Source organism: Mustelus asterias, chromosome 3 (genome assembly GCF_964213995.1).
Source record: "Mustelus asterias chromosome 3, sMusAst1.hap1.1, whole genome shotgun sequence".
Lineage (NCBI taxonomy): Eukaryota > Metazoa > Chordata > Chondrichthyes > Carcharhiniformes > Triakidae > Mustelus > Mustelus asterias.
This window is the reverse complement of record NC_135803.1, coordinates 74,061,473-74,088,594: the sequence shown is the minus strand read 5'-3', so window position 1 is coordinate 74,088,594 and position 27,122 is coordinate 74,061,473. Positions and strand designations below refer to the sequence as shown.

Below are 27,122 nucleotides of genomic sequence, written 5' to 3'. Positions count from 1 at the left end.
GGCAAGTCTCAGCAGGCTGAGCTTTATCACAGAAGTCAGAAAATAGTGGCTGCTGGAATCTGAAGCAAAATAAAATTTTAAAATGGCTGGAAACACTCAACAGGTCAGATCACATCTATTGATAGGATACTCAATGTGTCAGTTATGGGACCGTTCCTTAAAACTGAAGGTATCACAGGTGAGTATTTGAGACTCAAGTTGTGAATGCCAAAGTGCCTTTCCATTCCCCTGACTGTGGAATCTTTTATCACTACAGTGCTTCTGAACTTCACTTCCCACTTTCTTGGCAACCCCTTGCTGAGCAGCATTGTGGTTTTGCTGACTGTTTCCTTCCATGTGTGTTGGGTACTGATTAACTGTTTGTCAATTTAGCATTCTTGGCGGATGCTGCTTCTGAGATTCCAGAGGGAAATTCACTGCCCGATATCTTACATAATCCAAGCTTGCTTATTTTGCAAAGAATCTGTGACATGTTTTATTAACTGGAAGCAAAGGATATTACAATGTGGAACAATGAAGTCAATCTCCAGACACAGAGCTTTGAATTGAGCATGTGTCCTGTTCTTCACTTTGGTCTTGGTCTCCTTCGTGTGCTTGCTCTTGTGACTTGCTGTTGCTCTGTTGCCACCTTACTATTTTCTTTCTCTGCCAACTGCACGAGATGGAGGAGACAGTGATGTAGAATGCGACTGGGCACAGCTTTGTCCAAGACTTCTTGGATGTTCTGACTGTGCATCTGTCTTTCCTTCAGTGGGTAATAGTCAGCCTCATTGCAGTGGGTCACAAAGAATGCGCACAGAGCCTTTACATCGGATTCGTTCAGACCAAACTCTGGGAGCACACTTACCCAAATGGCCTCTAGTTCCATGTCCCAAACTTTCCTTCTCAGGATAGAAGACAGCGTGGGCAGAATGCCGGTAAAGCCTGGCTGTTTCTCCAACACACAAAGATGCAAAGACTTAAGCATGTCAACAACATAACTGAAGAATATGTTGACTTCCACATGTGTGAGCCTATTAGGCACAGAAGAAAGCACAGAGTAAGTTGTGGTACTGATGGATATAAAGTGGTTTAGAAAATCAACATTATTTAATAAACTTTAAAAATTAGGTTTAAAGCATCAACCTTCATGCCTAGATACCTAGGTTCAAATCTAGCTCAATTTTAGACATATGACCTCAGAAATTTGATCGCATAGTGCCTGCTTTTCATGGCACTAAGTAGCTTCCTAAGCCTTCAATATGGCAGATAGGAAGTGCACATTCATCACAAGCTCAAAGTGTGCTGCCCACCAGATTGTAGGCAGCACCATTGGAATCAGGAAATTGTGCTAACAGGTTTTGACAATGGGTAGTGTGTAAAAAAGGGGATATTTATTGCTGTATTCACAGGGAGCTGTGATGAATACCCATTAAGAAGTTTAACAACACCAGGTTAAAGTCCAACAGGTTTATTTGGTAGCAAATGCCACTAGCAAGTGGCATTTGCTACCAAATAAACCTGTTGGACTTTAACCTGGTGTTGTTAAACTTCTTACTGTGTTTACCCCAGTCCAACGCCGGCATCTCCACATCATGAATACCCCTGTCAGAGAGTGATGATTAACACTGAGTGTTAGTGCCACAGCAGCAGCAGTATGTTCATGTACCTGATGTACTCATCCTCTTCTCATGAGGTCATTGAATTTCTCATGTCACTGCAGTCAACTGCTTTACACACTATGGACCTGATCAGTGGCTGCTGCTACTTCCTGCTGACTGTTTTATCCCTCATCTTCTCCACTCCTGCAGTGCTTAGTACTTATCTTCATCGATGAGGGTTGGTGGGCAGTGGGTGGCTCTGAGGCAGGGCGAGGGTCATGGATTTGAAATCCATCTCTAGCAGGCGTCAGTATTTTTGCCCATATTCCTCAGGGTTAAAGAAGTTTACTTGTGACACTAATAAGTAAAATAAATAAGTCTTACAGTCACAAATAAACCAATGTAGTGGAAGTCAGAATTTCAATGCCATAATGCTCATCAACATTCCTTACTCCTCCCCACAGCATACAGCATCACTTTAATGGCTGGAATTCCCCAACAATTTATACTAACCATACCTTTAACGAGGGTTGGTCATATTCCTGGACCTGTCATTCCATAACCTCCCATTTCAACCCTGGCATCTCTACACCCCTGCCTCAAGTTAACACTCCCACTCAGTGCATCATCAAACAGTATTTTATCTCCAGGCCCAAACTTTATGAACAAACAAATTAGGACCACTTGGCCCCTGGCACCTACTCCTCCATTCAATAAGGTCATGGCTGATCTGAATGTAATTTCAATCCCACATTCCTGCCTATCCCCGATAAGCTAGGGGGTTAAAGGGTTATCAAGAATCTATCTACCTCTGCCTCAAAAATATTCAAAGATTCTGCTTCCACTGCCTTTGGAGGAAGAGAGAGTTTTAGAGATTCTCAACCCTCTGAAAGAAAAAGTTTCTCCTCATCTCTGCCTTAAATGGGCAACCCCTTATTTTTAAACAGTAATGCCTAATTTTAGAATCTCCAACAAGAAACATCCTCTCCATATCAGCTCTATAAAGACCCCTCAGGATCTTATATGTTCCAAGTTTTATAAATAGTAACCAAAAGTATTTTTTAAAATTTAGATTTATTGGTACTATGAATACAAGATTATAGGAATAGGAGTAGACCTCCTGGCCCATCAAACCTGCTGTGACATTCAATACGATCATGACTGATATTTGGCTTAAACTCCATTTTTCCACCTGATCTCCATATCCCTTAATTCCCTGAGACCAAAAATCTATCTATCCCAACTTTAAATGTATTCAACAATGGAGCATCTACAGCCCTCTGAGGCAGAGAATTCCAAAGACTTACAACCCTCTGAGTGAAGCAATTTTTCTCAGCTCAGTCCTAAGTGATTGGTCCCTTATCCTGAGACTGTGCCTCCATATTTTAGACTGGGTTTTTGCCTCTCATGCACAAGGACCCCCAGGTCCCTCTGCACAGCAGCATGTTGTAATTTCTTTCCATTTAGATAATCCAATTTGCTATTATTTCTTCCAAAGTGAATAACCTCGCATTTGTTAACGTTATACTCCATCTGCCAGATCCTCGCCCACTCACTCAGCCTGTCCAAATCTCTCTGCAGACTTTCTACGCCCTCCACACGATCTGTGTCCTCCACCCTATTGAGCCCCTTCAGAATTTTGTAGGTTCAATAAGATCGCCTCTCATTATTTTAAACCCCAGAGAATATAAGCCCAGTTTACTCATGGAGATGAAAAGTGCACACAGTATTCCAGCCGCGGTCTCTCCTAGGTCCTGTACAACTGTAGCAAAACTTATTTATTCTTCCACTCTAATCCCCTTTCATTAAAGGCCAACATGTCAATTGCCTTCAAAATTGCTTGCTGCACCTGGGTGCTATCTTTGTGTTCCTTATACAAGTATTTCCAAGTCTCTTTAAACATCAATACCCACATGTTTGTCACCTTTTAAAAAAATATTCTTTTTTATTCTTACAACCAAAGTGAATAACTTCCCTGTATTATACTCCATCTGCCATCTTGTTGCCCACTCACCTAACCTGTCTACATCTCTTTGCAGCTTCTCTGTGTCCTCCCCATAGCTCACTTTTCCATCGAGCTTGGTATCATCACAGACATAGATATAATACTCATCTAAGATCCGGTTCAATTCTGGCCTTGGGTCACTGTCTGTGTAGAGCTTGCACATTCTCCTCATGTCTGCGTGGGTTTCCTCTGGGTGCTCTAGTTTTCCCCCCATAATCCAAAGATGCGGGTTAGGTTGAGCGGCTATGCTAAATTGACCCTTAGTGTCAGGGGGATTAGCAGGGTAAATACATGTGGTAATGGGGATAGGGCGTGGGTTGGATTGCTGTTGGTGCAGGCTCGATGGGCCAAATGGCCTCCTTCTGTACTGTAGGGATTCTATGAAAACAGATTGTAAGTAGCTAAAGACCCAACATTGATCCACTATTCACTACCTGCCAATGTAAAAAAGCTCTGATTACACTCACTCTGTTTTCTATTCATTATGTGGAGATGCCTAAGAATTCTATTCATTAACCAACCCGTTATCCATGCTAATATATTACCCCCAACTCCATGAGCCCTTATCTTGCCTATTAACGTTTTGTGCAGCACCTTATTGAATGCCATTTGGAAATCCAGGTATACCAAATCTACCCGTTCCTATTCTACTTGTTACATCCTCAAAAACTAATAAATTTGTCAAACAGAATTGCCCTTCAGTAAAACCACGTTGACTTGTTCAAATCACGGTATGCCTTTCTAAGTGTTTTAAGACTTCCTTAATTATAGATTCCATCATTTTTCCAATAATTTAATGTTAGACTAATTGACCTAACTGGAACGTTCCTTGGTTGCTTGCAGCAGTGTCTTTTAAGGCACCAAAGAAATCCTGGAATGCTGGAACCCTAAGTAGAATCCTAATTCTCCCTCTCACACTGGCATTAACCCTCACCCTAACTTCGAGCTCAACTGTAACCTTCAGTTCCAATCATAAATCCAACCCTAGCTATTATCCCAACTCTTAATTTAATTCCAGCCTTAACCCTAATCTGTGAGCTGTATCAGGAATCTTTATTTCTGGGGCAGCTTCTTTTAGTGAGATGGCCAACATCAATGTGGGGATTGGGGGAGTGGGGCGGAGTGGGGTGGGGGTGATGAGTTGGCAGAAGCAGAAAGCTTAACGAGGACAGATATACCTGAATAAAAGGATAAAAGAGTAAACCAACTTATCCCTTTTGCAGGAAATCACTGGTAGTATGAAGCTGAAGGACAGTGCATAATAAAAGGTTAACATAGGTAAAGAATCTCATGTGTTAGTATAGGGAACTACAGTTTACACATTGAGAGTATGGAGACCAGCAAGAGGGACGAACTGAATTCTGCTGAGCATACAGAACAGGCTGCTTCAGCGAGAATAAATACAACAACCAAACTAAAAACAATTGGTACAGATACAATTAAATGCAACATTGGCGAAAACCATATATCAATAATTGGAGTGCATTATTTAGATAGAACATATTACATGAGTTTGATAGTGAATAGGTTAAAGTATGGTCCTGTACCGAGTGCCCTATCCTTATGGAAAAGGACCAAAATGAGCTTAAGGAGAAAGCAGTATGCATCAACCTTGAGAAATGGAAAAACACTGGGCCTCATGTAACTATTACACTCCAAAATACAGTCATGAGATGTTAATAGGATCCATGTCGGTTGGTGAAAGTATCAACACTCCTCACATAAATCCAGTATCCCAGCCACCCCTTTTTTATACGTGTTCAATACCTATCACCTGTTTCCCTTAGCAGCGTAATTGACATTAACAAACTTTAACAATATAATTGATAAGACATTGACATGTGATGTATGCAGGACTGGACAGAATGAGTTTAAATCAGATTGAGAGAGATTGAGCACATCCTAAAAGTAGGTGCATTATTGTAAAAGCAGAAGTGTAGATTATAATGTATCTTTGGGGGATACTTGTGACCTACTTGAGAGTCTCATAGGCCTAATTGCAATCATTATATATTCATATATATTGAAATTTATCATGCATTGAGTCTGAGACTTATGGGATTGGACTGGAATTTCTCTGTGGCATTAGTCAAACAGTGGCCATAAGCCTGGAGAATTGAGAATAAAGTAAAAGGCTTTTAAAAATCTTATAGAATCTTACAACCAATGAAAAAGTTTTAATAATCATGCAAGCTAATCAAGAATTTGTACATGTCGATTCAGAAATTCTCAGGTGCCTGCTACATCACTGGTTTGAGAATGGATCTCTTGCTTCTCTGATCGGAAGCCAGAATTCCTATTGCTTGACCTTAGTGCTGGGGTCACCAGTGATGTCTATTCTGACCTGACCTATGCAACCTTGTGAGGTGCAGCAGTGACTTGTTATTCTTGAGGCCCAAATTTTTTCTTCATATCCCTCTTTGGCTCTTACGAGTCTGTGATGATCCTGTGCCTTTAAGAAATGTATTTTAATCATGTTCTCTGCAGTTTTTTTAAGCAGGCCTGATATTTTTGTTTTTTTCACCGTGTTGTCTGTACCAGTGCCCTCTAATTGATGCTGAAGCAATATAATGCTCTTCTTGATTATTTTTAATTTGGACTAATGTAGTGTCCTGGAGTTTTATGACCCTTTTTGAATTGTTGGGTGAACAATGATTGACAGGTCAGGTGGTATTTTGGGAAAGTGTTTTTTCTCACAGGAGAAATCCAACGGTTTTTACTTTCATTTTGGCAGAAGTTGTTGGGACTGCAGATTGAAAGCAGTGTTCTCTGTCTCTCTCTGGAGTAAAAATTCTGCTGCCTGTGAGGTGCAGCTAGAGGTAAGCAGTATCTGTGTGTCTCAAGGTGTGCAAAATGTTCCAGGACTGAGAAAGCCTCAGCGTCTTCAATTCAATATCCATAGCAGGGGTTGGAAAGCTGCAAGGTCCAGCATCACTTGAGCATACTTGCTCTGTGCTAAGCCTAGAACTGGGTGTATTTTAGCTTGGAACAGAAAACTTAGCTGTTAAGGTTTATATAATGTTATATTTGTATTTTTGTAATTGGTAAAAGTTATTGCTGATTTTTCTTATTATAGCTCAACTGTATTTTTAAATAAACTTTGTTTGATAAGTTATCCCGAGTGGGACATTTGAGTCATACCTGGAATGAAATATCTTATGCTTACCCGCACTTAGTTCAAAGTGCAAAACCTATGGTCTGGGCTGACTTCATAAAACACTTTGGAGTTTCTGACCTGGATTATGACAAGTCCAACACCAGGGATAAAAGAATTCTCACAGGACCAGTTACCTCTGAAAAGCAAAGGATTGGGGCCTACAGAAGACCAGAAGTTGATTTGTAAACTAGTGTGACTTTTCATAAGTACAAAGGAGGAATTTCTGAGGGAGATCCCAAACGCCCCTAAACACGCCCATTAGAGATGATAGGCAGAAGATCCACAAATGGCTCTTTGCTCCTGGCTAGAACTTAAAAATTCAGTCCAATTAAAGCAGTGTTCCAGAGGAATCAGGTCCAATTTAAATTTAGGTGGAAATAGGAGTTATACTTTCTCCCATGTCAGGAATTTTGAAACCTTAGTTACTTGAGCAGTAATATAAGCTATAAACAGATGAGTGGGATCCCAATAATGTATATACTATAAACACTCTAAGCTAATGGTCTTGCACTGTCATCGACACAACTTATTGAGAAACAAAATGCTTAGGCCTGGGCCTGTGTATAGCCTGCAGAGGAGCAGGAGTGGAACTCCCAATTAAGCCGTCAAGGCCAGATGCTCCAGTACAGATTCTGGGGAGGTGATCATGTGCTTAGTCAAAGTTGAGCTCTGATGCTTGCAAGGGTACGTCAAAAGTAACCATCCCATGTCAAGTTGATCCATTCTTTCATGGCAGAATGGAGTCCTCTTGTCCTTGCACAGCTATTTCTATCGGTACATCACCTGTCTTCCAGGAGCGATGACCATAGCTCATCTTCTCCGGCTTCCTGAGCAATGTTTGCACATTGCGGTTCGAATGATTGAATGAGTTCCTTTGCATTCTGATCCAGTTCCTGGTATTCAGCTTTCAATTCTTCTATTCTCTTCTCCAATCTAAAAGTTGAATCAAAAGAACTGCAGACTTAAAAGCGCACAAAATTCCTTGTCATGCATTCCCAGTGAAAATCTATGGTTAAGAACTAATGTTGATCCTTCCAGAATGGCAAACTGCCCACTCATCTCATTGATTTTTGTACATTTGGGGTGGGTGTAGGGGGCTTACTAGTTGTGACAGCAAAACAAAAATGCTTGTAAGAGAAATTTAAAGGGATTAGAACAATTAAAGGGGATGATGCCATAGAGTTCAGAAGGAAGCCATTCAATCCACCAAGTTGATTCTGGCTCTATGTGGAGCAATCCAGCCAGTCCAGTTCCCCCTGTCTATCCCTGTGGACTTGCAGATTTATTTCCCTTAAGCGCCCATCCGATTTCCTTTTGAAATTGTAAATGAACTCCATTTCTACCTCCCTTGTAGATAAAGAGTTCCAGGTCATTAAAACTCACAGTGTAAAAATATTCTTCCTCACGTATCCACAGTATCTCTTGCCCAAAACCTTGGTTAGAACTTTCTGATGGCAAAGGGTGCATTCAACAGTAAACCCCATTGACAACAGCGGGACCAGAAGATCCCGTGAAATATGTGGCGTGTTGCATGGTAAATTCTGCCCCTTAAATCCATGTCCCCCAGTCCTTGTACCATCAGCTAATAGTTTTCTTTCTTTACCTTAGTTAAAACCATCATAATGTTGTACACCTCTATCAAATCTCCCCTCAACCTTCTTTGCTGTAAGGATACTATCTCCAGCTTAATTCTCTAACATATCCTTATAGCTAAAATGCCTCAATCCTGGAACCATTCTAGTAAGTCTACTCTACTCTCTCAAGGACACTAAAATTCTTCATAAGGTGTGGTGACGAGAACTAGATGCAATACTCTGGCTGTGGCCTCACCAAGACTTTATAAAGGTTGAACAGAACTTTCCTACTATTACACTCAATACCTATATTTATGAAGCCCCAAATCCCATTTGCTTTGCTTACTACTCTCTCAATATGTCCTGATGTCTTTAAAAAGTGCACATGGATCTTAAGGTCCCTCTCTCCCTGCACGTTCTTTAGGAATGCCATTAAATCTTAATTTGTGTGATAGGACCACAATCAGCTGATCTTTCTCTTCACCCCATCAGTAACTGCAACACTATATTCTAGGATATACAATTGGAGTAATCACCCAATCCTTCTCCCGTATGTACTCTATGAACAGTATGTTTTGTCTGTAACAGCTCACAAGAAACAATACTTTTCACTGTATCCCAATGCATGTGACAATAATAAATCAATTCAATTCAAGTCTGTAATGCTTCTCCTTACGTCTTCTGCTGAAATGGCTCACCTCACACTTCTGTGTTAAAGTCCACCATGCCACTTGTCTGCCCAATCTGCTGCTACCTATGTATGTCCTGTTGAAGTCAATTTCATGTCATCCGACATACTGCATCCAAACATTGCAATAATAACCCAATAAATTCAACTGATTACTCCAATTGTATACCAATAGATCCAGTTGATGACTGCAGTGATCCAGCAAATTATTGCAAATGTTATCACAGTAGATCTTGTAGGTTATCATATTGCTATCCTGTTGCTTTCAAGAAGCTTAACAGTTTTAAGATTTATTATCTACCTGCTATCAGAGTCTTGAACCTTATCTCTGTACAACTTGAGCTCAGAATAAACAGCCTCAAAGTAGTCATTGGAGCTTTTTGAAAGTTCACACATGCCCTGATTTGTCTGAAAAGTAGTGACCTTTAGCTGGAAATGTATCCATCTCACTTAGTGATTACATCACTCTATGATTGTGACACCTCCTCACCAACCTGACATAACTTACCACATAGTTTTCAACTGGGATTTTTAAATGTAAATGATAGCTGGGTTTCACTTCAGTCTGCAAATTTAATATAATGAATATTAGGATGGGGGAATAAGATGGGGGAGCAGCTGGCTCTAAATTGGATCATGAAGCTGTTTGATTGTCATAAAAACCCAACTGGTTCACTGAAGGCCTGTAGAAAACATATCATTTTTCTAGGATAGTGTCTATATGTGATCCCAGTCCCACACTAGTGAGGTTGATTCTTTACTAACTCACTGAAATTATCTAGCAAGCCACTGAGTTACATCATACCGTGAAAATAAAAGGAAAGCAGAAATAAAACTGGATGGGCTACCTGGCATCAGATTCAGAAACAACACAGGCATATCCAGCCCAGTCAACTCTCAAAATCTTTCTCACTAATATCTGTGAACTAGTACCAGAGTTAGGAGAGTTGTCGCACAGACTCGACAAGCATCAGCCTGATTCCTCCATCACCTCCTGGTTGTTGTCCTGCAACAGCAACACAGACCTACCAGAGGTGGGGCATGGTGGTATATACAGATAAGCACAGTTGGAGGGTCCCTGATATTGACACTGGATCCCACAAAGTCTCATAGTTTCAGGTCAAACATGGGCTAGGAAATCTTCTGATTACCAATCAGCACTCTTGCTCAGCTCATGAATCCTCCATGTTGAACACCATTTGGAAAAGCGTCAAGAAGAGCAACGGCACAGAATATATTATTGGTGGAGGGGAGGCTTCAATGTCCATCCCAAGAATGACGGACTGAGCTCACCAAATCCTGAAGGACAGAGCTGTCAGAATTAACGTGTCAGGATATTGTATAGGTTTTGCTGCATTTGGACATGGATTGCTTCAGTATCTGAGGAGTCATGAATGGTGCTGAACATTGTGCAATCAGTGAACATCCCCACTTCTGACCTTATGATGGAAGGAAGGTCATTGATGAAGCAGCTGAAGATGATTGGGCCTACCCTCAGGAACTCCTGCAGTAATGTTCTGGAGCTGAGTTGAGAGCTTCCCCCCCAATTCTTATTGACTCCGGTTTTGCTAGTGCTCCTTGATGCCACAATCAATCTGCCCTTGATCTCAAGATCTCTCCTCCAAAGTTCAACTCCTTTGTCCATATTTAAACTGAGACTGTAATGAGGTCAGGAGTTGAGTGGCCCTGACAGAACCAAAACTGAGCGTCAGCCAGCAGGTTATTGTTGTGCAAGTGACATTTGATAGTGCTGTGGATGATATGTGCCATCATGTTACTGATGATCAAGAATAGACTGCTGGGGCGATAATTCGCTGGGTTGGATTTGTCCTTGCACAGGACATATCCGGGCAATTTTCCACATTGCCGGGTAGATGCTAGCGTGGCAGCTTTGTTGAAAATTATGTTCTAATTCTTTAAATATTTTTCTCTTTATTCTTTCAATTGATGTGGGCTTCGCTGGAAAGGCTGGCATTTGTTGCCTATCCTAATTGAGTGGCTTGCTGGGCCATTTTACAGGGCAGTTGCTGTGGGTCTGGAGATACATGTAGGTCAGACCAGGTAAGAAAGGCAGATTTCCTTCCCTAAATGGCATTAGTGAACCAGATGATGATGGTTTGATAGTGACCATTACTTAGACTAGCTTTCAATTCCACCAGCTGATGTAATGGGATTTGGATACATGTCCCCAGTGCATTAGCCTGGGCCACTGGATTATTAGTCCAGCTACATTACCTCTATACCTCCGTCTCCCCAATGCAATTCCTTGTCTCCTATCGTTCCTTGCAATGTAGTTTTCCAATCTTGCCCCTCATACCTACATAGTTTGCTTTGTTTAGATTTATGACCCTAGTTTTGGACTTGACTAAGTCACTTTTAAACTCATTGTAATTTTTCTCTCAAGGCACCTGCTCATTTCTCCATGCCTTGCTGTCTTGTCCTTTACTTTCCAATTGCTTGCAGGAGCTGCCCATCTTTAATTTCATTGAGTGACCAGGAAAAAAATACATGGTGTAGTTTCCCATTGCCATTCTCATGTCTGTTTAAAGAAAATACAAATCCTTGTCCTCGAGGATCCTCCACTTGTAAGCAGCAGTCGCTTCTCAAGGTTCTCGTTCTTCTGCTATCACCATTGAAAACTCCATGGTTCGGCTGTTGGCCTTGGCTTGCAACCCTGAGATATAAGCCTTACCTTGGCCTACAGTGACTCACAAAAGGGCAACAAGGACTTCCTTGTGCTCTCAGTAGGGTAGACAGTGCTTTACAAAAAAACAAAAAGAGCTTTTAATATCTGAGCCGCACTATAATAATATTAGTAGGCTGGATGGCCAATTTTCTCAATGTAGGTCAATTGTCCACCATGCAGTTTCTGGTGGCAGCCCTGCTGCAGGGTATTTGAAGGCTCCAGGCTTCTATTAAAAGCTTGTGGGATGCACTGATATTCATATTCTTTCCATCTCCATTTCTTCTTGCATTAGTTGGTGAATAATGCTGGCAGGAATGGATGAGTTGTTTCCCAGATCACCTCCCTAGAGGCATTACTGGTTACAGTCAGGATCAAGGAGTGTTAAAAAAGGTGCAAACAGCCAGGTCATAGGTGGCAGAGGAATGGAGTTGCAGATCATCACCCCAAGTATCTGAATCCAATGTAGAAAGAGACTGGATGATTTCATAGACACACCTTTGTTGATCTAGATTCTTCTTTCCCCATTCTTTGCATCACATCTGTTCATTGTGTCTCCCTCCCTTAGAATCATAGACTCCTACAGTGCAAAAGAGGCCATTCAGCCCAAGTCTGCACCAACCACAACCTCACCCAGGCCCCAACCCCGTAATCCCATGCATTTACCCTAGCTAGTCCCCCGACACTAAGGGGCAATTTAGCATGGCCAATCTACCTAAACCCACACATTTTTGGGCTGTGGGAGGAAACCGGAGCACCCGGAGGAAACCCACGTAGACACAGGGAGAACATGCAAACTCCATACAGACAGTGACCCAAGCTGGGAATCGAACCGGGGTCCCTGGCGCTATGAGGCAGCAGTGCTAACCACTGTGACACTGTGCCACCCTTCTTCAGTGATCACCCCTGCATTACATCCCTCATTATCAATCATAAGAATGCACGGCACCAGCTCTCCTGCTCACTCCCAACAATCATCTTCTGCTATTGTTTCACTTATTTCACTAACCACGCGTTCTTCTCAACTTCTGTCAATTGTTGAATCTACAGCTTCCCTGCCTTTGTGATTAACTTGGGTTACCTATTTCCCACCCAAGATATCTCCATTCTCCTAGTATCTTGCTTTGTTCCCCTCTCTTCTTATACACATGTAGTGGGGCCACGCACGCATTAACTTTCTTCCCTGCCCCTTCTGCAGCAGAACAAACCATACAGCATGAAGGAAGGAAGTAAAGACAGGAGTCAGATGGAGGAGCAGCTCACATGATGACCTTCACCTTGTTCACATGACAAGTGAGCAGCAGCAAGTACTATTGGTGGGACAGCTTAGGAGCCAACTCGTCAAAAGGTGGCTGTGGTACCCCACTTGGGGTCCTCATAAATAGGCAATTTTCCAACTCCCCCACACCACCGAGCTCAATAATACGCAGCCACTGTTCTAGGTACCTGCAGCATCTGAGCACTTTCCCTGCTGAAAGTTGCTCACTCTGAACCTATCCCACTGGTTCGTGATTGGTCGGACTTCAAATTTTTTCTACTTAAAACTGTGTTGGGCTGCAGATTGAGTAACAAAGGTTGGATTCACGAGGCTTCTTACTGGCTTCTAGCTGGACCCTTGGCTGCTTAGAAAGGGCATAGAATTAAAAGGACACTGTGGATGGGAACAGAATGGCATTGAGAAACACTAACTAGACTTGAACTTCTCGCATAATATCCAGCAAAGCAACTGTCACAACCTGGACCTTACCTGCCAACCCTGTGGCTGAGAAGCTCCATTGAAATTCTCTCGGAGGAAGCTTTCAACTCTCGTCTCTCAGTTTTTATCTTCTCTTTCTCCACCTTTATCTCCCGTCGCTCTGATTTAATTCCCCATCTCTTCATCTTCACCTCCAGCCAAGCCGCTAGCTTGCAGTGTGCAAACGATGTAGGGATCAGAGTGGATGAAAGAGCTGTGTTGGCGATGAGCTGACCATGGCACAAGGCAATGACTCAATAGCATCTATTTTAAACGATGGCAAAAAATAGAAAGGGCAACTTGGGCACAGGGATCAGTCCACTGACTGCAAGCTACCATCATACCATATTTTGTCCAAAGTTCTTTACCTGGAAGGAGTGGGTTTATTTAATAATTTGATGGCCCTCATTTCATAAAATGCCAGCAAATAAATAATGACAATTTTAAAGTTGGGTTGTTGGCAACAGCCAGTCCAGAAACCTGAGCCTGCTGTTTATCAAGTTGAAATGATTCTAAATATAAAAGGGACAACACGTGACAAGATACCAATAAGTTTTCAGCTGCACAGGTGCATTGCTCAGTGACTGAGGAGCAATGGCGATTGATTCCACATCGACCTAGCCTTGGTTTTACAGCAGAGTTACTGGAAACAGTGCAATCGATTTGAGATTATTCTGCAGTGTGTTTATAACATCACAAAGTGACTGGAGGAGCAGTGCCAGCAATTCTGGACCAACCTTCTATCTGTTTCTGACTGTACAGTGTTACTGGGAGCAGTACGATTGATTCTATATGAACCTACAGGATACAGTTACTGAATGAAGAGCAATAGATTTTAGGCTGAGTTACAATTTGTTTAGAACTTCAATGAAACAGTGCAAATGATTCAAGACTGATCTACAATTGTGACTGGAAGCAGTGTGATCGATTGTAAATTGATCTACAGTGTGTTTATAACGCCATACAGTTACTGGAAGCAGTGTGATTGATTCTATATCCATCTACAGTGTGTCAATAACACATTCAATTACTGGAAGTGGTGTTATTGATTCTATACCCATCTACAGTGTGTCAATAACACTATACAGTTAATGGAAACGTTGTGATTGATTCTATATCAATCTACAGTGTGTCTAGAAGACTATACAGTTACTGGAAGCAGTGTGATCAATTCAATACCAATTTACAGTGTGTTTATAACATCACTCGGTCGCTGTTGTCATTAGTAATTTGAACTTTGTGTTAGATTGCTTGTCATTGAAGCAGAATGATTTTCAGGAACATTTTGCATATCTGTCGTGGTTCTGAGGTAATGGACTCTCGTGTGATTCTGGGTAAAAGACATGCTATCGATAGCGTTGTTCCAGTAACGCACAGTACAGGTCATATCTACAGCAGCAATGTCCACTTTGCTAAGAAAGCTGTTTCAACTGTCAAGAATTCCGTGTTTGCCAGGAGCAAGAACCCTGTCCATCACTCTGTTCGTGTGACTGGCAGCCGTATGATTGACTATAAAAAGTGTCCTGTTTATAAGTTGTTTCGGGAAACTTGGCAAATCAGCTGTACTAACGTATTACTGACTTATAACGCTCGGAACTCTGTGATTATTAGTTAAGTAGAGGGTGCAGGCTAAAACTGTAGTTCATGTAGATTTCTAAAGTAACTGGAGAGAATCTTGGATTTGTAGAGGTTAAACCGTGCCTAGTAGAGAAAAACTAGCGTTTATTCTGAATTAAGACTTGATACTTTTTTAAGTTAGTGGTTTTCTTTAGTGTCAGTTTACTTGACAAAGCAAAGAGGCAGCTAGAAAGTACAAGAGTAGCATGTGTCTATTGGATGGAATCTTCTACTAATCGTTTATCTTCAGAAGTTGAGACTATTTCCAGGCCCTGAACCTGTCCGGTTTTGCTGTGTGCACTCCAACATGAATTTCTTTAAGGGTCACGGCGAGTCTTTCCTATCCTTGGGCCCATATTAGGGGTAAGTACTCCACCTCTGATGGTTACCCATCCCACCACCTGGGGGCCACCTCCAGAAAACCACCTGGCTCCATACTCATTGACCAGTTTCTCGTGTTCTCGCTGGTGGTGAGCTTGGAAGTGAGAAAGGTCTGTACTTAGGCAGGAGAGTGGCCGGTTGGAACCCTGCACCTTCCTAACTCTGCTAGAATTATGTTCTAGGCGGAAAGGCCCATGGACAACCTTCCCACCCCGTTGCCAACTGAGGCCCTTAAGTGGCCAATTAATGACCACTTAAAAGCCTCATCCTGCTGTCACTGATATTAAACCAGTTGCAGGTGAGCCTGCAGTGTGCATGAAAAGTACAACTGTGTGGCCAGCTTGTCACCTCAGAGTTGGGGGTTGTGGGGGGATGGATCCTCAATCAAAGGCATTTAGAATCATAGAAACCCTACAATGCAGAAAGATGCCATCTGGCCCATCGAGTCTGCACCGACCACAATCCCACCCAGGCCCTACCCCCATATCCCTACACATTTACCTGCTAATCCCTCTAACTAACGCATCTCAGGACACCCAAGGGGCAATTTTGTTTAGCATGGCCAATCAACCTAACCCGCACATCTTTGGACTGTGGGAGAAAACCGGAGCACTTAATGGACATTGGGAAGGGGCCCTCTGAGAGCCATCCCCCTGCCTTTGCTGCCCACCTCCCCTGTCCTTCTCCCCATGACCTTAGTCCATGAAACCCCACTCCCCACATGAACTGTGACCTGGCTCAATCCTGGGATTCTGTGGGGATGTCCTTCCATAAGTAGCCACAGCCTCTCCAATGATGCTGCTAAACGCAGGAGCTACTGATTTTCTAATTGGCTGGCAGCTCTCAGTATTGCCTCCCCCAATGTCTTGATCCCAAGGGAGAGTCGACCACTTGCCTCGCTACTGACTGGTGTAGGGTTGGATGGGTCTTCCCGAAGAAACATCACAGGCCTCTAACCAGCTGTCCAACTGGTAGGTGAGACCCCCAATACCTCAACAAGACTCCACCCATTGGACATCTGCTGCAGTTGGCAGCATCCTCCTCATCCCCCTTGTTAGTCCCTTAATTGCTTATTATTTGCTAACTGCTACTGTTTGGAGAACAGTCACCAACAATGTTCAACTGCCTCTGGCAAGATTGCTGGGAAGTGGGAATACATGAGACGCTGACTCCATTATCTCCCATTTTACCTCCAGTCCCACCCTCACACAAACCTGCCTCCTCAGAATTGGGAAGATTCCACTCACTGTCTCAGAGTAAACTTACTATATTCAACCGTGATGATTATCCTGGAAATAGTTGCAATGTAGTCTAGCCTGGACACAATGGGCTGTACTGTACAATGATTTCTGACAGAAATTCAGGTGCTGAGTAGGAGGAATGGCCTCTCTAGAAACATCTGATTTGATTTGATTTATTATTGTCACATGTATTAACATACAGTGAAAAGTATTGTTTCTTGCGCGCTATACAGACAAAACATACCATTCATAGAGAACAAAAGGAGAGAGTGCAGAATGTAGTGTTACAGTCATAGCTAGGGTATAGAGAAAGATCAACTTAATGCAAGGTAAGTCCATTCAAAAGTCTGACAGCAGCAGGGAAGAAGCTGTTCTTGAGTCAGTTGGTACATGACCTCAGACTTTTGTATCTTTTTCCCGAAGGAAGAAGGTAGAAGAGAGGATGTCCAGAGTGCTTGGGTCCTTAATTATGCTGGCTGCTTTGCCGAGGCAGCGGGAAGTGTAGACAGAGTCAATGGATGGGAGGCTGGTTTGCGTGATGGATTGGGCTACATTCACGACCTTTTGTAGTTCCTTGCGGTCTTGGGCAGAGCAGGAGCCATACCAAGCTGTGATACAACCAGAAAGAATGCTTTCTATGGTGCATCTGTAAAAGTAGGTGAGAGTCTGAGTAAGCAGAGAGGCATTGGTCTCTGAGAAACTAAATGAACCAAACTCACTTCCCGCTCTTAAACTTCGTTAATGGGAGGTTTCACTTTTCTTGGGCTTTGTGTCAGCTTGAACCAGTGGCCCAGGCTGGGTACTTTCTTGATTGGGTTAAACTGGTTACTGTTGCTTCTGCAAACTGCAAAAAAACACATTTTGTCATCCAATAGAGATGGAGCTTAAATCAGGAAGGTTCTGATATGTGTGTGACAATATTGTCCCACCTAACTGGCATTTCAGTGCTCACTATTCCTGGATATTCAGTTGAAGTGGGAGCATCATGTGGGCTAGTTCCTGGGACATTTATGAAGGCTGCTGTATAGCATGGGTAAGAGCGTCAGTGCCTGTGACTCCTGTAACAAGATAATCCTATTATGAAAATAGCAAGCACAGAATTTCCTGTCATCTTGGCCAGCTTCCTGAGCAGGTAAAGAAGGACAATGAGATATGGATCTATTCATCTGATCCCATTGCTGGGAATTCCCTTTGAGTGGCTCAGTATGTAAACAAACACATTTTCCCAAATACAGGGTGATTGTATAATGAAAGGATGCAAATGACGTTATAAAAGGTACAAGGAACTCAGGATTTCAAATCTAAATGTCCCTGTGTATTTGGTCACAGAGTAATCAATCACACAAGACAACTTTCAAGTTATGAAATCGGACATTTACATGTTTCATCTACATAAGTAAGGTGGAGGGTTTGTGATGATGATGGATGAAAGTAGGGGGTGTGGGATGATGACGTGGGGAGTGGGGAGCTGTGACTTGCCTTCTCCCCTCGCCCCTGCCTGAAGCTATTGAGAATTGGGGTAACTCAAATAGGAGCAAATAAAAGTTTGCTCAAGCTCACCTGAGAAGTGAGGTTTACCGACAGGATTGGCAGTTTTAATAACTTTGATACTGGGGACGGGGACACTCCCCTCCTCTTCATGTAGGTGTGAGATCCTTCAAATGTAGAGCTTGGAGTGATTTTACATGCATGTGTTAACCAAGACATCAGAATGTTACAATGGGGATGATTTTCCACAAGTGTGTTAATGTTAGAGCTCTATGAAATTTTATGCATGTGTATTAACTGAGGTGTTAAATATGGAATTCAGAATGCTGACTAAGGTAATAAATATTATTTGAGTGACATTTTTAAACTTTAATGAAGTTTTTTGTTTGATACAACAGCGTCTTGACACACAGTCTAAATTTATAACAAGGAAGTACAGATACAGTGAAGGGTATCTAAGAATCCTGATTCGTACCTTTAAACTCTGGACTCCCTTTTGCTGGTCAGAGATTTATTGTCAATTAGAGTTAGCCAGTTTTTCTCCAGTCTATCATTAACAAAACTTATCCGTCTGTTCCTGTTTATTTGACTGCAGTGTTACTCTACAGATTCTTTCAAAGCAAGAGAGAGGAAATTATACACATCTCTTTGTTGCTTTTCTCGCTCTGCTTCTGTATCTTTCCTCAACCCCGTTCTCTATTTACACTGCATCTCAGTTTCTTTCTCACAGTGACTCTGTCTGTCCCTATATACCCTGCTGAAGTCCCTGTGATTCTTTAGCTTTGATTCTGTCTGTTCTTTGACTCATCCTCTTTTTTGGCTTTTTCCCATTGGTCAAAGAAACAGAAAATAGGAGCAGGAGTAGGCCATTCAAGCCTGCTCTGCCATTCATTACGATCATGACCGATCATCCAACCTGTTCGTGCACCCCGCCCCCCCCCCAAATCCTTTGATCCCTCTTCGCCCCAAAAACTGTATCTAACACCTTCTTGAAAACAAAATATATTTGGGCCTCAGCTACTTTCTGTGGTAACATTTTGGAAGGTCTAATACAGATAGGAAATATACAGTAAATGGCAGAACCCTTAAGAGTATTGATAGGCAAAGGGATTTGGGTGTACAGGTACATAGGTCACTGAAAGTGGCAATGCAGGTGGAGAAGGTAGTCAAGAAGGCATACGGCATGCTTGCCTTCATCGGCCGGGGTATTGAGTTTAAAAATTGGCAAGTCATGTTGCAGCTTTATAGAACCTTAGTTAGGCTGCACTTGGAATATAGTGTTTAATTCTGGTCGCCACACTACCAGAAGGATGTGGAGGCTTTGGAGAGGGTACAGAAAAGATTACCACGATGTTGCCTGGTATGGAGGGCATTAGCTATGAGGAGAGGTTGGAGAAACTTGGTTTGTTCGCACTGGAGCGACGGAGGTTGAGGGGAGACCTGATAGAAGTCTACAAGATTATGAGAAGCATGGACAGAGTGGATAGTCAGAAGCTTTTTCCCAGGGTGGAAGAGTCAATTACTAGGGGGCATAGGTTTAAGGTGCGAAGGGCAAGGTTTAAAGGAGATGTACGAGGCAGATTTTTTACACAGAGAGTAGTGGGTGCCTGGAACTTGTTGCCGGGGGAGGTAGTGGAAGCGGATACGTAGAGACTTTTAAGGGGCGTCTTGACAAGTACATGAATAGGATGGGAATAGAGGGATATGATCCCCTGAAGGGTAGGGGGTTTTAGTTAAGTCGGGCAGCATGGTCGGTGCAGACTTGGAGGGCTGAAGGGTCTGTTCCTGTGCAGTAATTTTCTTTATTCTGTGTAACAAATTCCACAGGGTTACCACTCTCTAAGTGAAGAAATTTGTCCTCCTCTCAATACTAAAAGGTTTACCCCGTACCCTTGGATTGTGACCCCTGGTTCTGTACTCCCAGGCCATCGGGAATATGCTTCCAGCATCTACCCTGTCTAGGTCTGTTAGAATTTTAAAGGTTTCTAAACTACAGCAAATATAAGGCTAACCGACTCTATCTCTCCTCATACATCAGTTCTGCCATCCCAGGAATCAGTCTGGTAAAATCTGTGCTGCACTCCCTCGAGAGCAAGAGCATCCTTCCTCAGACAAGGAGACCAAAACTGTACACAATATTCCAGGTATGGTCTCATCAAGGCCCTGTATAATTGCAGCAATACATCCCTGCTCCTGTATTTGAATCCTCTCACTAGGAAGACCGACAAACGATTTGCCTTCTACAGCGCCTGCCTGGTAAAGGCATGATATATTAATAACTTATAAAACGAAGTATACTCCATGAGATCATTTGTAGGAGCAGAAATAGGCATTCGGCCCATTGAGTCTGCTCCGTCATTCAATGAGATCATGACTGATCTGATATAATTCTCAAGTCCACTATCTTATCCAGACCAACACCCCACACTCCCCGCCCAATCCCCGTAACCCCTAATCCACCTTACCTACATAACTTGGGACACTAAGGGGCAATTTAGCTTGGCCAATCCACCTAACCTGCACATCTTTGGACTGTTGGAGGGAACTGGAGCACCCAGAGGAAACCCACAGGGACAGCATGCAAACTCCACATAGACAGTCACCCAAGGCCAGAATTGAAATCAAGTCCCGAGCGCTGTGAGAAAGCAATGCTAACCACTGTGCTATCGTGCCGCCCTGACGGTGATTTTCTCAAACCCCCAGGACGACAGTCCTCAACAATAATCTAGCTGGTGGCTAAACAATGGAAGCCATATTTGAAAGGGAATTGTGAGAACTATATTGTAAAACTGCCTGTTAGTTTCCCTATTTATTTTCAAGTGCTGTCTGCACAACACAACAACTGCAGAAAGCACAGCCATACCTTTGCTTCAGAGCTGGGATCTGTAACATTATAAGGTCTCCTAGCGTGTTCATTTTCAAGCCGCCAAACAGAGTAAACCAACCTCCTGGTAACAAGACTACAAATAACTAACTGTGACCTGCAGAAAGTTGAACTCCTCAAGAGAATTCTGCAACGACACTGGCATACAACTTTGGTTACTGATTTCACATAACTATACTTTAGGAGTGAAAAACAGCTTCCTCATCAGACCTGCGCCGTATCTTCTCCAAGATGAGCCAATCAGGTGAATCACAGACTATTCTTTTGTTTTTACACTTGTAAAAGTACACTGTTCTCTTGAACTGTATTTTCCTCGAGTGAGTGTGTGTATGTGTGAGAGAGACAGAGAGAGAGAGACTGGATGAATCAGTGGTGTAGTGTTAGATTTTCAGGGTGACTATTTGAATAAATAATCCTCTTTATCCAATCTTGCTGGGTATTCATATTGTCCACACACTCAGCGGTTACAAAAAAACACATTGATTACAGACAGTAAAAGGGAATGGGGTTTCAGTTCTCTCTCATCCCTGTCCATAGCACCATGTTACATGGGGTCGCCACAATGCTAATCAATCACATGTCTCCAGCTCAATTCATATCAGCCATGATTTTTGGATTTGGTGAGTTGCTTTACGGACAAATGCCCTTCCTGCCTCTAACCTTCCCCATTTATCTGGGATGGTGACTGGCACTGATATATACTGGGGCTTGCCTGAACCAGTGACTGAGATCGCCCATGGTTAACAAATGCCCGAGTGGGACTTGAACCCAGAGTGTTCTGACTCCGAGACAGAGGTGCTACCATCTGAGCCATAAGACCCAGGTTCATCTTTGACTCACCCTGTTTCCCTTAATCTCTTGATCACGGTGAATCATGCACATTAACTGATAGCGAAAATCCATAACTCATTAATGAAACTGCAAGTATTAGCATACAGCTAACGAGTAAAACATTGAAAGTAATCCCTTTGTTCTCAGGATGTGGTTGATACTAGCAGGTTCTATTTATTCTCATCCTGTAGGCAATAATATTACACCTGAGTGGTTTGTGTAGTTATGTCAGAGGGCAGTAAGAGCTAACTTCACTGTGTTGGATTGGACTAAAATGCAAGTCAGACCAGTAAGGAGCAGGTCTCTTCCATGAAGGTCTTCATTATAGCAGTTAGATTTTTATGATATACTTATATATCATGGCCGTTTAATTGGCTTTAATTCTGGACTATTCCAGGTTGGCCTTCTACTTTCTACCTTTTGATCATCCAAAACCCTGCTGCCCATGTTTTTACTCACACCAACTCCAGGTCCAATATCACCCCCAGTCATGCATTTTAAAATTCTTGTTTCCAAATTGCTCCATGGCCTTGTTTCTCTCTCTCTGTAACTCCATCCAACTCCACAAAGTTCTGGGACCTCTCCACTCCTCTGATTCTTGCCTCTTACATATCCCCAATTTAAATTGGTGGAAATATCTTCGACTGCATAGATCCTAAATTCTGGATTTCGCTCCCTGCACTGCTCAGCTTCTGTACCTCACTTTATTTCCTTAAGCTGTTGTTTAAAACTACCCCTTTGACCAGCCTTTCATTCCAATATTGCCTGTATTAGATTTTGTTTTGTGGAGCATCTTGGGCATTTTGATAGTTTAAAGGTGTTGTTGTTGGTGCTGCCAGATGTGTTGAATTCAATTTGAACTCATGACCGCTGGGGGACAGTGTGCCGGAGCTAACACTTTTACAGGTGGAGAGTGGTACAGTGGGGGTGATCCTCTTTATTCTTTCATGGATGTCCAGCATTTGCTGCCTATCTGTAATTGCCCTTGAACTGAGTGTCTTGCCAGGCCATTTCAGAGAGCAATTACGAGTCAACCACATTGCTGTGGGTCTGGAGTCAGTTTAGGATGGCAGATTTCCTTCCTTAAGGGGACATGAGTGAACCAGATGTGTTTTTATAACAATCAATGATCGTTGTCATGGTTACTATTACTGAGACTAGCTTTCAAGTCCAAATTTATTAATTGAATTTAAATTTTCACCAGCTGTTGTTGTGGGATTTGGACCCTTGCATTGTACTGGGTCTCTGGATTAGTGACATTGCCACCACACACCACCCATGGGGGAGATCAGTGGGGAACTGAATTGGTTTATAATCCAAAACTTCTGGGAAGCTGAATAATGTTTAGTCAAGAGAATGGACTATTCACATTGGTATTCGCTGGGTTAGGGAGGACAAACACATATAAGATATCCAGTGGTCCCAGCTGCAAGATCCCTGCAATGGCGGGGGTTGAATTGGAGACAACTCAATGGACAAGGAGTTGTTGATGTTGAGACCACTTGTGACTTGGTGAAGCATCTTTGTTATTAGAACATCATAAGGTGGTTTTCTGGCCTCTGCTTCCTCTTGTAACAGGGCTGGGGGTCTGGCCAGGATGGGGACAGAAGGGAGGGATAGAAAGACTGGAACATGAAAGGAGAGAAAAATTCAAAAACAGCCAACCTCAGGTTCCTATCCTTGTAGAATGATGCCACGAGCCTGTGAAATGATGATTATGTTTATTTTTTTCTCTGGTACCAGTCAATGCCAGTGACCAAAATACCAATGGCCCACAGAATAGGAAATATATTGCAGGACGTAGATCCCTTATTTGCAATTTCATATGCATAAGCAAGTATTTCTTATGTATGGCACTGGGTTTGGCTCAAAGGAAATGAGGAGCATGGAGAAATCATGCTTACCTAGCCTGTTTCTCTCCTATCTCAGTCCACAATCGGTGAACAGAGGCTGCAAATCCTAGCTTCAAAGTCTAGGCACACAGAGAATGCCAGCTTAATTGACGTACATAGTGACCATCGATCACAATGAGCTGCCACTGGCATATTCCAACAATCTATGCCATTACCATCATTACAAAGCTGAGCCAGTAACCATGACCTCACCTGACTTTGGACAAGAATTAGAGAGCTTGGGTCACAAACTGGTAGGATGCCACTGAAGTAACTTCACTGCAGTGTTAATGTAAGCCTGACTAATGAATAAACTTTAGAATCAGAGAATACGGACAGTCCAAATTATTAAATGTATAATCAGTGTGACATGACAGGCCATCTTTAAAGGTTCAGGATACAGAGAAAGATCCTTCTCCGGGTCCTCATTAAAGAATTCTAGCAAGTTAAAGAGACATTATTTACCCTTTAACAAATCCATGTTGGTTCTCCTTGATTAACCTATGGCCTAAATGAAAGATATTGGCCCCAATAATGCTTCCAATAACTGTAGATTTGCTGGTCTGAAATTTCCTGATTCATCCCTCATCCCTATTGTGAAATGCAGTATAACATTAGCAATCCTCCAGTCCTCTGGCACCACGACTGTACCCAATGAAAATTGAAAGATTGTGGCCAACACCTCTACTATTTTCTACTTTCAGAAGCCAAGGATGCATTCCATCTGGACCAGGACAGCTGACTTACCAACTTTCAAGAATGCCAATCTTTTCTGGACATCTTAATTAAGCTTGATCTTGGTTTCAGATAAAGCTCGGCACAACATCGTGGGCTGAAGGGCCTGTTCTGTGCTGTACTGTTCTATGTTCTATCTGTGTGTTTAACTGTGTTCTGTTGTTTCATGCCACAACTGGCTCCAATCTTTTTCACAGAATGAGAACGGTTCAACACTCTGCAATCTCTGTTATTGATGTTAGGAGTAGTGTAAGCATTTTAAATCGCTACATCTTCTACAAGGTTATACTGTCTAAATTTTCTTAATTTGCTTTTTGGCCTGAATCAAATAGGAGTAATTGAGGTTAAGTAACTGGAATTCACAGACTGACGAATCAAATTATTCAATTATGAATACTGGTAGCTTTAAGAAACTGGTTATGACATGCATGTGAACAATCTCCTGTTCACGACATGGGGCTGTCATGTAACAATTAACACTTATGAGTTCATGAGCCATTATCAACAATTTCGACCTCAAACAATCATTGAGAGTACATAGGTAACTGGAGCTATGTGAATATTGGAAAAAGTGGCTACAGTCAACAGCTAAGAAAGTCTAGTGGAACACGACATCAATTGTGTCCAATTTAAGATTGTGCCCCCAAAGCCTTAGGACATTTAAAGTAGTCCTATTTTGTCTCATTGTTTTTTCTTGAATAGAAGAAAACCAGTGGTTAATTTAGAACTAAAAACAGAAAATGCTGGATAAACACAGCAAGTCTGGTGACATGTGGAGAGAGAAACAGTGTTAATGTTTCAAGTCCATGATTCCTACAGAACTGAAGAGGGATAGAAATCACAGACTCCCTACAGTGCAGAAGGAGGCCATTCGGCCGATCAAGTCTGCATCAACCACAATCCCACCCAGGCCCTATTCCTGTAACCCCACATATTTACCCTGCTAATCCCCCCGACACCAGGGTCAATTTAGCATGGGCAATCTACCTAACCCGCACATCTTTGGACTGTGGGAGGTAACTGGAGCACCCGGAGGAAACCCACGCAGAGGAGAATGTGCAAACTCCACACAGACAGTGACCCAAGGCCAGAATTGAACCCAGGTCCCTGGTGCTGTGAGGCAGCAGTGCTAATCACTGTGCTACCTTGCCATCCCAAATGTAATGAATTATATAGTTGGAGGGGAGAAGGCAGAGCAGAATAGAAAGTCAGGGACAGGACAGAGCTAAGGAGAGATTTCCAAAGATGTCATGGATACAAGACAAAGGGAATGTTAATAGTGGCATTCAGGACTAAAGAGGAACTAATAGTGCATAAAGGTAAGACAATGGAATGTGTTAATAGGAGAACAAAGCTCCTATTCTCTTTCTAGAATCCAGGGAATTTTGCAATATTATAACCAATGTCCTGCTCTGCCCAAGACAGCAAGGATCTACAAAAGGTCGTGAATGTAGCCCAATCCATCACGCAAACCAGCCTCTCATCCATTGACTCTGTCTACACTTCCCACTGCCTCGGCAAAGCAGCCAGCATAATTAAGGACCCCACGCACCCGGAAATTCTCTCTTCCACCTTCTTCCTTCAGGAAAAAGTTACAAGTCTGAGGTCACATACCAACCGACTCAAGAACAGCTTCATCCCTGCTGCTGTCAGACTTTTGAATGGACTTCCCTTGCATTAAGTTGATCTTTCTCTACACCCTAGCTATGACTGTAACACTACATTCTGCACTCTCTCATTTCCTTCTCCATGAATGGTATGTTTTGTCTGTATAGCATGCAAGAAACAATACTTTTTGCTGTATAATACATGTGACAATAATAAATCAAATGCCTCCACTATTTCTGCTGCCACTCCCTTTAAGACCTCAGGATGTAGGCCATCAAACCCTGGGGACTTGACTGCCTTTAATCCCAATAATTTGCTCAGTACTTTTTCACCTAGTGATGGGGACTGTTTTAAGTTCCTCCTTTTTAACAACCTCTGCATTACCTGTTATTATTGGGGTGGCTCTAGCATCCTTCACCATTAAAACCAATGCAAAATTTTGATTTAGTGTCTCTGCCACTTGTGTTCCCCATTGTTAACTCCCGGTCTCATTCTCCAAGGAACCAATGTTGACTTTAGATACTCTATTTTTATATAATATAGAATCTTTTGCTATCCATTTTATATTTTGTGCTAGATTTCTTTCACAATCTTATTACTTTTTTAGTAACCCTTTATTGGTCTTTAAGTGTTCACCAATCTTCCAGCCTGCCACTGACTTTGCAATATGATGTGCCTTAGTTTTTGCCTTTATGCTATCTTTAACCTTGCTTAGCCACAGATATATTTTCCCCCTCTTACAGTCTTTCTTCCTCTCTGGAATATATTTTAGTTGGGTGAAGTTGAATATCTCCTTAAATGACTGCCACTATTCATCAACTGTCCTACTTTTGTGCCCAGTCCATTAGGACCAAATCTGCCCTCACGCCTAATAGTATGTGACTCAGGTTTATTGCCCTCAAGCTGAATTTGAAATTCAAGCATGCATGCAATGATCACTCTTCCCTAGAGAATCCTTTACTACACGATTAATTAATCGCATCTCATTACACAATACTAAATCCAAGATAGCATGCTCCCTGG

At 42.4% G+C, this 27,122-nt stretch overlaps 1 protein-coding gene across 1 annotated transcript; it reads right to left on the bottom strand.

Moving 5' to 3' along the window:
- Nucleotides 1-447: 447 nt before the first annotated feature.
- Nucleotides 448-13,891, bottom strand: LOC144491423 (single-pass membrane and coiled-coil domain-containing protein 1-like). Its single transcript, XM_078209230.1, has 3 exons — nt 13,435-13,891; nt 7,526-7,675; nt 448-1,013 (listed from the first exon to the last, which is right to left on the bottom strand). Exons 1-3 carry the CDS (start codon nt 13,566-13,568, stop codon nt 566-568), a joined length of 732 nt encoding a protein of 243 aa, XP_078065356.1. The 5' UTR covers nt 13,569-13,891; the 3' UTR covers nt 448-565.
- Nucleotides 13,892-27,122: the final 13,231 nt, after the last annotated feature.

Bases quoted from the DNA above. Each gene is read 5' to 3' on its own strand.
- LOC144491423 (XM_078209230.1), bottom strand. From the start codon at position 13,568: ATGAAGAGATGGGGAATTAAATCAGAGCGACGGGAGATAAAGGTGGAG. The intron at 7,676-13,434 runs GTAAGGTCCAGG...TTCAACTTTTAG, and splicing joins CTCAGCCACAGGGTTGGCAG to ATTGGAGAAGAGAATAGAAG. The intron at 1,014-7,525 runs GTGATGTACCGA...TGTGCCTAATAG, and splicing joins TCATCGCTCCTGGAAGACAG to GCTCACACATGTGGAAGTCA.